Source organism: Benincasa hispida, chromosome 8 (genome assembly GCF_009727055.1).
Source record: "Benincasa hispida cultivar B227 chromosome 8, ASM972705v1, whole genome shotgun sequence".
In the NCBI taxonomy this organism is placed as follows: Eukaryota; Viridiplantae; Streptophyta; class Magnoliopsida; order Cucurbitales; family Cucurbitaceae; genus Benincasa; species Benincasa hispida.
The window spans coordinates 20,885,102-20,896,136 of NC_052356.1; the positions used below are offsets into that span (position 1 = coordinate 20,885,102).

General features: G+C 28.8%; 1 protein-coding gene across 1 annotated transcript; it reads right to left on the bottom strand.

Moving 5' to 3' along the window:
* Positions 1–283: 283 nt before the first annotated feature.
* LOC120083972 lies at positions 284–6,504 on the bottom strand. Its single transcript, XM_039039879.1, has 3 exons — positions 5,989–6,504; positions 3,511–3,678; positions 284–1,987 (listed from the first exon to the last, which is right to left on the bottom strand). The coding sequence occupies exons 1-3, from the start codon at positions 6,502–6,504 to the stop codon at positions 284–286; spliced, it is 2,388 nt and encodes a 795-aa protein (XP_038895807.1).
* Positions 6,505–11,035: the final 4,531 nt, after the last annotated feature.

Below are 11,035 nucleotides of genomic sequence, written 5' to 3' on the forward strand. Positions count from 1 at the left end.
TTAAAAATGATGATAATAAATTATCCAATCTGATCTATATAATAGAAAGTTAACAGAAGGACCATATTTGTTAATGATAGGGACCAAAAGCAAGATTATCCCAAATTAAAATGTTGCATTTGAAAACTCAATTAGGACCCGAGTGCAACCTAAGTCAAATTTTAGGGACCAAAACTGTCATTTTCTTTAAAACACAATGATGGTTAACAAAAATGATATAAAGGTAAGTATAATATTATTAAATCATATCTTTTTCTTTCTTTAAATTAATGTTTTTACATTTTTACTTCACACCCTTTTGTACAGCATGAATCTTACATGTAATTTCATTGAAATCAACATGACTAGAAGGATTCTCCCATTGAATCAACTCTCTAGTTGCCTTGCCAATTTCTTCAATCTCCTTCATCAAACTGCTTAAACAGAAAGCCAAAGCACTAAAACTCAGAAGTGCTTCTCTTTTACCTTCTTCACTTTCACCACTTTGCTCAACAACTTCCACATAATGTTGCATAAATGAACAAACCAATTTTTCCTTCTCCATTTCCTCTATTTCAATTACCCTTTTTCCCTCTCCCATTTCAACATCCCCACAATCATCCTCTCCATTCCTCTTCTCTACTTCCTTCTCAAGCACTTCCAATGATTTCAAAGAACTCACATCCACGCAACATCTCACCAATCCACTCACCATTTCCTTAAAATCCTCAACATCTTCCTCTAAATTTTCACCGACTTTCACCCACGTCGAATCTTCCAGTACTACTACTGGAAGATTCCGTCGTACCCCTTCAACCGAACAACTAAGGAAACCAAACAAATCAACCATTTTCGACAACGACTTAAACAACTTCCCATAACAGCCACTTGGAAATGGCAAAAACCAAAAGTTGGGTTCTATCTCAGCTTCATCAATCAACTTCTTCAGCTCACCAACATGCATTCCCAATTCCTTCAAACTTTCCTTCAAATCATCCGGACGAAAACTCGTCGAGTTGATGCATTTTTGAAGCTCTCTTAAAGTGGAAGTGAGTTGAAATTTGGCCAATTTAGAAGCTCTAGTTGGATGTAAAATGATATCAACCATAATGGAAGATGAAACTCCAATAATAGTCTCCACAATTCTAGCCAAAGCAAGTTCTTTTGGCGAACCATAATTTGTTCTTCCCAATATGATGACAGCTCCAATAATGGCTGAAACTCCTCCAGCTGGGCCATACATTTTGCTTCTTTGAAGAAAACTGGTGAAGACAAAGCAGGGGAGAAGACAGAGAAGTCTTCCTAATAAAAACTTTTCAAATATAACAAAACACAAAACTCCATAAACTGATCCAATAACTGTTCCTTGAAGCTTAACATTTGCTACTTTGAAAGTGGCTTCTCTAGTACAAGCAATGCTGACAGCAACTCCTAAACTTGCCCAAAATCCATTCTCTTTGCTGTAAATCAATCCCAAATAAACAGCAATTCCTAATGAAATTGCTGATTTTAGAGCTCCCATCACTTTCTTGCTGTTCCAAATTGCACTTGGAATTGCCCATTTTGTTTGATTTGGTTTTTCTTCTTGTTGTTTTGAGTTCTTGGGGTTTGGTAATTTGTTGTTGTTTTGGGATTTTTGTTGAAGAAGTTTCATGCAAAATATGAAGAAAAGGGAGGGAAGATTTTTGTGGTTTGTTGGGTTGATTATTTGGATGGAATGGAGGGTGTTGATTGGATCTTCATCTGGGTTTGACTCAGGGAAAGTATGTGAATCGGACGGCTGATAGGCAATGCCTTGGTTTAAAGATTGAATGATGTGATTCTCTAAGGTATTTATACCCTTTTGAAGTGCTTCATTTTGAAATGGTTCTATTGGATATGAAGGAATGTTTGATAAAGCTAATTCCATTCCTCTTATGGGCCTTTCCAAATCTTGCAACTTTTGGCTGCTGCTTAACCATCCCAATTTGAACATTTTTAATGGGATCCACTCCCATTGCATGCTTTCCTGTCATTGTAATTGTAGAGCTATGTTATTTTCAACTTAGAATGAGATAAAATAGCCAAACTAAGCATTACTCAACTTATATAAAACTTGTATTATCGATTTTAAGATTAGAGTTCCGATTTCTCTACTCTATGTATTGTCATAAAATAAGAATGAAATAAAATAGGTTAAATGGAAAATTTTAGTCTATTGGCTTTAAAAAGTTTCTAATACGTCTTTGAACTTTCAAATTTGTGTCTAATAGATTATTGAATTTTAGAAAGTGTTTAATAAGTTCATCGATTTTTTATTTTGTACCTAATAAAGTCATTGAGCACTCAATTTCGTGTCATATAGATTGTCAACCTATTTGGTCGTTTTTAAGATTCATGAATTTAATAGATTTGTCATGGAAAATGTGATTTTATATTGGTTAAGCTTGTGCATAATTTTCTAATATTTATCACACATTCAAATTAATTTTAGTGTTGAGGCAATTGATAGAAAATGTGATTATAGCACATCAATAAGTTAAATTGTAAATTTGTTGCATATGGTTTAGAAAAAGTTATAATTTGATCCGATACTTTTTAACTAATAGTCTATATAATATATCAAACCATAAAAGACTATTTATGAAATTTTATCAAATTTTGAGGACTAAATTCATATTTTTATATTAAGAGTTTTCTTATTGTTTGGTTATATAATGAAAAAAACTTAATTTTTTTTTTTAAAAAAAAACTGAAATAGGATAATGCACTTAATTAGTGCTTCTTCCCTATTTGGAAAAAAAAAATGCTTCCACTTAAAAAAATTTATTATTATTATTTTCAATGGCCATTTTTGAACCTTGCATATAAGTGGATTTTGCTGATGTAAGATTTAAAAAAAAAGGTTTGTACGGAAATATTTTTGGATAGACAAATTTGTCTTATAGGTAGAATTTTCAAAGAAGATATCCATTTCGAGATATATTATTTTTGTTTCTTAAATTAGAAAGAAATAATGTGAAATTCAACTTTTAATCTCTGCTTAAAGTTTAAAGTTCGAATCCTCTTCTTAAAGTTGAATTAAAAAAAAAAAAAAATTAATTAAACTATGCTCAAGGTAATATAGAAAAATAAAAATAAATTTTTTTCTAATTAATTAACTAAAATAATTTTAAGGCAATATATAGATTTTCAATAAACTATATTTGTCATTTAAATTCTATATTTATAACGTGGAATTACTAATTTAATCTAAAAATTTTGAGGTTTGTGTCTACTTATGATTTCTAAACTTGATTTTGAATATATTTAATAAGTTCTTAAACTTTAAATTTCGTATCTAATAAGTTCGTAAATTTTTAATTTTGTATTTAAACGGATTTATTTTGAAAAAGATTAAATATGCTCAAGAAGCAAATAGACGTTACTCGTCAAAATTAAAAGACAAAAATTGTAATAAAACCTATACATAAAAATTGTTTTAATTGTGAATGTAGTCCAAGTTCTTAGCTTTGCAAAAATCACCTGAAAAAGATTTTTTAAAATGCTTACTTGGTATTGTTTTATGGGTTGTAAGATTTTGGTTGCTGACGTGGACAATAGTGAAGCTTTAGAAAGGGACCCAGCAGCCACTGTGTCATTGTCAGCAAGAAATGCTTTCACCAACAGCCTTAACCGCTCTGCCACGTTGTCCACCATTGCTTTGCTCTTCTCTTTCACCTTCACAAATTAAATAATAGATTTTTTTTTAATTATTAATATATATTATATATTTAACTTATTATAGATTTCTTCTAGAAAAAAACAATTATTTATAACCATATTGCAAAATGACATCATTCAAAGAAACTAGCTTTGGTTTCCAATGATAAGTTATCTATTGTGTGTATATTCGTAACTTAATAGTTGATGTACTATAGTCACTATTCCCTTTAGTCAATTCTCACGTATATCTAATACCAAATTTTATTTATTAGTATTCAATTCGATAATTCATAACGACTATCTTTTCGGTCTTTAATTTTCAAAGAAATAGTCCATATCAATTACTGACTTACCGTTAAATTATACACATATGACATCAAGGTTATATTTTGACGTATTGATAAAAAGTACAAAAGACGAATTTGAAATAATATTTCAAGTGCTGAAAAACTATTAATCAACAATTAGTAGTTAAAATTCATTCTTTAAGGTCTCGTTTGGTAATCATTTTATTTTATTTTTTTTAAAATTAAGTCTATGGACACTATTTCCACCTCTAAATTTCTTCCCTTATTATCTATTTTTCACCAATAGTTTAAAAACTAAGCCAAATTTAGAGAACTAAAAAAAGTAGTTTTCAAAAAGCTATTTTTATTTATGTAATTTGGTTAAGAATTCAACCATTGTACTCAAGAAAGATGAAAATTATGGTAAGAAATGTAGATGAAATAAGCTTAATTTTCAAAAATAAAAACAAAAAATCAAATGGTTACTAAATGTGATCCGAACAATTGAAAATTTATCAATTAAATTTAGGAACTGTTCCCAAAAAAAAAAAAAAAAAAAAAAAAACTTTTGAGTTAGTATTTTGAAGCACTTACAAAGTGATTTCAAATATATCATAAAAGTTGGAAGAGGAGGTTTGTTATATGATCTTTGCAATTTACTTTCATTACTTTCATAGTTTAAAAATAAATAAGTTAAAACAAAAAGGGTATATGAGAAATTAATTTGGATCCTTTAAAGTTTTTCCTTGAATCTTAATTTTGGACGTTGAGATTTAAAAAAGTTTCATCTTTGTTATTTGTTTGAATTAACATGTACTAGATTAATTGACGATCTAGCATTAAAAGTACTTTTATGGAAAAGGTGATATAACATAGATTCTTCTAGTTTGAGATCTAAAATTTTGAATTCTCAAAATACTTTAGCAGATCTCTTTCTATACCATTGTACACATCTCTATTTTATTATTATTTTGTTTCAAGGTAAGTAACATGCATTAATGTATAGTACCATTGTTTTCTTTGCATGAACAATTCTTTAATTAAAAAATTGTAGAGTACAAAATTTAAATCTCCGACATTTTGGTTGAGATTACATGCTTTATTTCAGTCGAGTTATGCTCAGTTTGACGTATAGACAACTACTTATTATATATTTGATAATATATGAATGAAAGATAATAAAAACAGATTATGCCATTTTCCCATTAGTATGTTCTTTTATTCAAAATTAATTAAGAGAAAAATTTAGGTGTTGTCTCCGTTGCACCAATTTTTGTGCAGTTCAGACAGTTGTCTAGTAAAAAATTGACATGTAGCTAATATATATATATAAATATATTTTTTTTTGGTGTGTAAAAAAAATGAAAACATGATATTAGGTATTACTTGCTCAATTACAAGAGTAAAATTTAAAATCTAATGTGAAGAGTAAAAGCCAAAAGTGAATTTTGGATATCAAATTATAAATTAAATGTACATTTTATTTATCTATTTGTTAATGATGTTGTTGTTGACAAATAAAGAAGAGAAATGTTGAAAGGTGAGACTCAAATGTCAAAATCTTGTCAAAGTTTTACGGTGGTCAATGGTAAGTATTATTGTTTTTTTCTCACCCTAATAATGAGATATAATTTAATTTTTTATTGATTGAGGTTTAAAAATAACATGCAAAGTAAAACAATAAATCACCTAAACTTTTTTTCTTCTATTTTTTTATCAGATAGAAAAATTGAATTTTTGATTTTGAAATTGATAATTCAAACTTTCATTATGTTAATTGAGTTATACTATTTTGACAATACAATTTAAATCGCCAATAAATATCTAACTCAACGGATTTAAGGGTTAGAGAAATATGAATTTCTCATATTGTTAAACACACAAAGTGGACAAAATATTTTTTTTAAAAAAGTGAACAATTTGTAACATGATAACATGTGATGGATTACCAGGTGCATCAAAGTATTTTTCTAAAATATATATTCTTAATCGAAAATTGAGAGGTTTGAAATCTCCACTTGAACGGAAAAAAACTAACCTCAAGAGAAGCAAGACGTGGGAAGGGAAGTAGGGTGGCAAGGAGACTGGCGGCGACGCCCATCGCCGTTGTAGAAGCAACATGAACAGGGTGCATGAGAGGGTGAGTCTGAACGCCGCCGATGAAACCAACCACATAAATAATCACAATCTGACCCAAAGCAATCCGTTTAGCCAAAACATGGCTAGAACTCGGCAGCACCACCACAATGGACGCCAGCGCCACCGTCAAAGCGATCGTCTCGTATGAGAATTTCGATGGTCCGATCAACCAAAACACCGCCATAGCCGGACAGACAGTCTGCAGCGTGGCGTAAAGTGCCAGCCAGCAGCCGTGCACGGTGTCGCCAAGAGTTGCGTTCGTCACTATCAAAATGGCGGTGACGTAAGAAAATGCCGGAAACGTCACGTGCCGCCGTAGGAAAACCGGGCCGTACACGGTGGCTGCAGCGATTATAGAGCATGCCACCGCCGTGCGGCAACCGGCAGCCAAGCACGTGAGCCACAACGACGGCATTAGGAAGATAGTGGCAAAAAATGTAAATTTGGAGTTTAAGGTTTGTGGTCGAATATGGAAAGGGTTTAGAGAGGTTTAAGTAATGAATTGGAAAGATTGTGGGTTTCGTTATTGGAACCCATGTGGCCCTACATTTTATTATTTATTTATTTATTAATTATTTAAAATATTTTTTTGTGTTTATAATATTAGATTTGTTCAATTTTAGCTCTTGTATTTTTAATATTTACATCTTTTTTATGAAGAAAAAAAAATTATTTTGATCCCTAAATTAGGTTTTAGGTTTTTAGTTTCCACATGATTCCTACGTTTCAAAATGGTACACATTTATTTCTTAAGTTTTGAGTTTGATTTTCAATTTAGCCTATAGATTTCCAAACATTACAATTTTATCTACGAGATTTGAATTTTGTTTCAATTTGATCATTTAAATTTTGAAATTTATACTTTTAATCTCACTTTTTCATTAAATACTCTCTTTCAATAGTAAATATTAATGTCTATTAATTAGTTATGAAGTGAAATTTTAAATTAAATTTTGATAGTCATGAAAAATAGTGAAATTTAACTTTTTTTAATTTTTTTAAAAATTAATTAATAGACATTAATACTAAAGATGAAAAAGTGAGTATTTAGTGAAAAAATCGAGGTCAAAACTGTAAATCAAAACCCTACGTAACCAAATAGAAACAAAACTCAAATCTTAAGTGCAAAATGGTAACATTTTGAAACCTAGAGATTAAATTGAAATCAAATTCAAAACTTAAAGACTAAAAGTATAATATTTTGAAATGACCAAATAATAACTAAACTCAAAACCTAGGACCAAAAACATATTTTTTCCGATAATAAAATTTAAACTTAATCCTCCAAATTAATTTTCATCGAAATTGACAGGTTTTTAAAAAATAAACAAGTATAGAGACTTAATATTAAAACAGGTTGAAAGTACATAAATTAAATTGGACATTTAGCAATAAATCAACTTCAAATTACAAGGTCGAAAATGATATTTTAATCTTATTATTATTGTTATGCAATTGTGGTGGGTCTCAATTGTGCTGGCCATTGATTTAACACAAAATTCAATCTCTTTCTTATGTACTTCTTTATCGTCCTTTTATTCATATTTTCTGTGCTATTTGCACTTGAGTGAAACAAGAAACCATCAACAAATTGCTTTATCTCTCTCTCTTGCAATCTATCATATATTATATTATATCAATATGTTTATGCATAATGCTTTACCTAACTAATACATGGAAAATAATAGCTTAATATATGGTTTTATTTTGATTACGACAGTAGAGACTTTCTTTAGATCATGTTTGAATTCATTCGTTTGTTTGGTGTGAGGATTTAATTATTTATATGTATCGATAATGGTTTTTAGCTGTTTGTTTTTCTTAAAAACTATGATATATAATTAAGTACCCCATGTAACGAGTGTTGTCCTTTGGGTAAATGAGTGGTTACATACTTTCTTTCTCAACTTATTATGGTTGTCATGTCTTAAAAAATAAATTTTAATTATAAATTAGCTCCGAGAAAATTAGAATCTAGTCCCTATGATTTTAAAAGTTAGAATTAGAATTCTTATAGCCTGATAAAACCTCACAAACAGTCCATACGGTTTGATAAAATACTCATAAATAGTACCTACAATAAAGATTATTTATGAAAATTTTATCAAATCATATAAATTAAATTCTATTTGATTTTAACTTGCTCCAAAGTATAGGAATCAAATTTACTATTAAAAAAAAACTTTTATGTGTTTTTAGAGCTAGTTTGATATGTTTTTTTTTTTTAAATGGTGTAAATAAGATGCTATCCAATTAGAGGTTTTAAAAACTAAAATTGAAAAGTTCTAGAAATATTTTTTTTTAACTTTTGAAGGAGACATATGTGTAATGCTTTTAAAGAAAGCACATGGTTAGGACTAAATTAAAAGTATAACAAAATTGTTTAAATTAAATCGCTATTAAAAAGAATTTATAAATTCACACATATTAATTAATTACTATTTCAAAATTAAAGCTATTTATTTTGGACTAAAAGCATATATACCTAGCTACCACATTTATATTAAGCTATAATTTTAATTTTTGAAGACCCGCTTTCCAAAAACTTAGAAAGCAATTAAATGTTATAGAAAAAGTTAGTAGTTAATCAATATATAAATATTTAATCGAATGCTCTCTTGACTTAAATAATTTGTATGTCAGAGAGTGCTCATAACAAGTACTTGAATGGAAAGAGGTAATTGATTCAAATTTTTATTTAAAAAACATTAAATTAATTGATAAAAAGGTAATTGTTTTAAATGGTAAAACTGTTAAAAATATTTTCAAGTATAATGAAATGTCACTGTGTATCAGTGATAGACCATAGTAGACTTCTATCATTGAGTGATAGACGATGATAGTGATAGAAGTCTATTGTGATCTTTCGCGATTTATCACTGATAGACATTGACATTTTACTATATTTGTAAATAAATATTTTTCTTCATTTGAAAATCGCTCCTAGTAAAATGAAGATATTCTAAAAATTGAGTTGAATATTATGTGTTTTTAATTTAATGCATTCATAAAAACTAATGAGCACGTAGAGCCTTGAATTCAAATAGGGAAGTAAACATGTTAGCAACAAAATCTTATTAAAAAAAAATCTAGGGCTAAGCTACATAAGCAACTTCTTCATGAACAAGCTTGATTTCATAGCATCATCCTCTGTAACGATCAAGATTGGTAAGCCTATTGGTCCACACAATTGTCTATGCATTACGAATAGAAGATTCAACAGTGCTACAATGGTCTTGCTTCTAGGAAGAACTATTGGTTTAGGAGTTATTCGGACTCAGATCTTGCCAAGATATCAGTATCTTTGATTTCATATTCAAGGGTATAATACGACACGTTTTAATCTTTTTAACTCCATGTAGTAACTTATACTTAACTATTTGAAATTTGTTGCTAGAGAAAAACAGATTCATAAAAAATGTTAATTAAGAGTATTATATCAATTGATAGCCTCATAAAAAAACTATTTTAATTTTTTTTTATCCAACACGTAGAGATTAAATTTTAGATTTTAAGATTGATAATACAAGTTCATCTAATTGAACTATGCTCATGTTGACTATTATTATTATGGTATGAATTGGAAAACGTTAGAAGGACCAAATTGAAAAAAAAAAAAAACGTAAATGTTAGAGGCTAATAAATAATATATTCAGCCAATACTTTGATTCTTAGTATTTCTCATGACAGACTTTTTTTCCTACTAATTACTACCTATAAACTTTTTCTCCTAAAACTTCTATCTATTCACTTTCTCCCCAATTTTTTTCACACATTTTTCTCATTGGATTTCTCTCTATTTATGTATATTTTCTTACAAATCTCTCACAACACTCCAATCTCATCTTAAATTGATATGCCTACCCAATAAAATAATGCATTGGAGATGACTACAAGTTAGAAATTCATATTTAATAACTATTTTAAACTAAAAAGAATATGAGACATGTACCCTAAAAAGCCTTAGCATATCTTAAAATTTTAGAAAAGTTCCATAGTTATCATGATACTTACCTCTAGATAAGTTCCTAGTACATAATCCTATTTAAAATAAGATTAGTGATATTAAAAAGCACCCAACCTACCAATGAAAACCCTTCCTATGGATGTGAGGTATGCATCTTTTATGTTATTATTGAGTTTTTATTGCATTTCTTCTCTATATGTTCTATTGTGATAATCATAACTTACTTTAAAATGACGTCGATATAAATATTGCACTAGGGTTCACGAAAACTTCTTAATGTTTTTTCTATTTGTTTTGTCATAGGTCATGAGCTACTTGGAGTAATTTTTTTAAAAAAATTATATTATCCATTGAATTTTCTTTTTAGTAAATTAATGAATAAGATTTAGGTTGTAAGATATGTAAGCAAAGAATTCTACAGTTTAATTTTTATAGAGTGAATTTGATAAACTTTGATTTATGTCTCTAGTGATAGAAATTTCTTTCACGAAGGGCAAATGGATTCTCTAAGCTCAAATAATAGTGCGGGGATTCTAAAGGAAAATGTCCATGAGAAGGAAGAGGACCCTTTCAAGTCTAGAAGTTCTAGAATAAATTATATATAGGAAAGGTTTTGTAAATGCTTAATGTATGTTGTTTTTCATATGTATATTTTATTATAACAAAGATCCTATAAAAATTTTGTTTTTCTTGATGAAAAATGAAAGTGGGTTTACCATAGAATACAAAAGTCAAGCACGGTGTTTGTAACAATTGTAACAAGATAATTGATCTCCGGTCTTGGTGTTTATGGTATGGGTCTGGTTATTCTTTTCCACTGTGCATATTTAAGAGAAGATTATTCACTTTTTAGGGTTGTAACTTTTGATGAATTGTAATTATGTCGTTTGTCTTGTGTTTGTGCCGAAAAAACAAGTGCGTCAATCTTTGAGATTGTGAGAGTTTGTTTCTACTGTCGATCTTGAGTATTTCTCTGAAT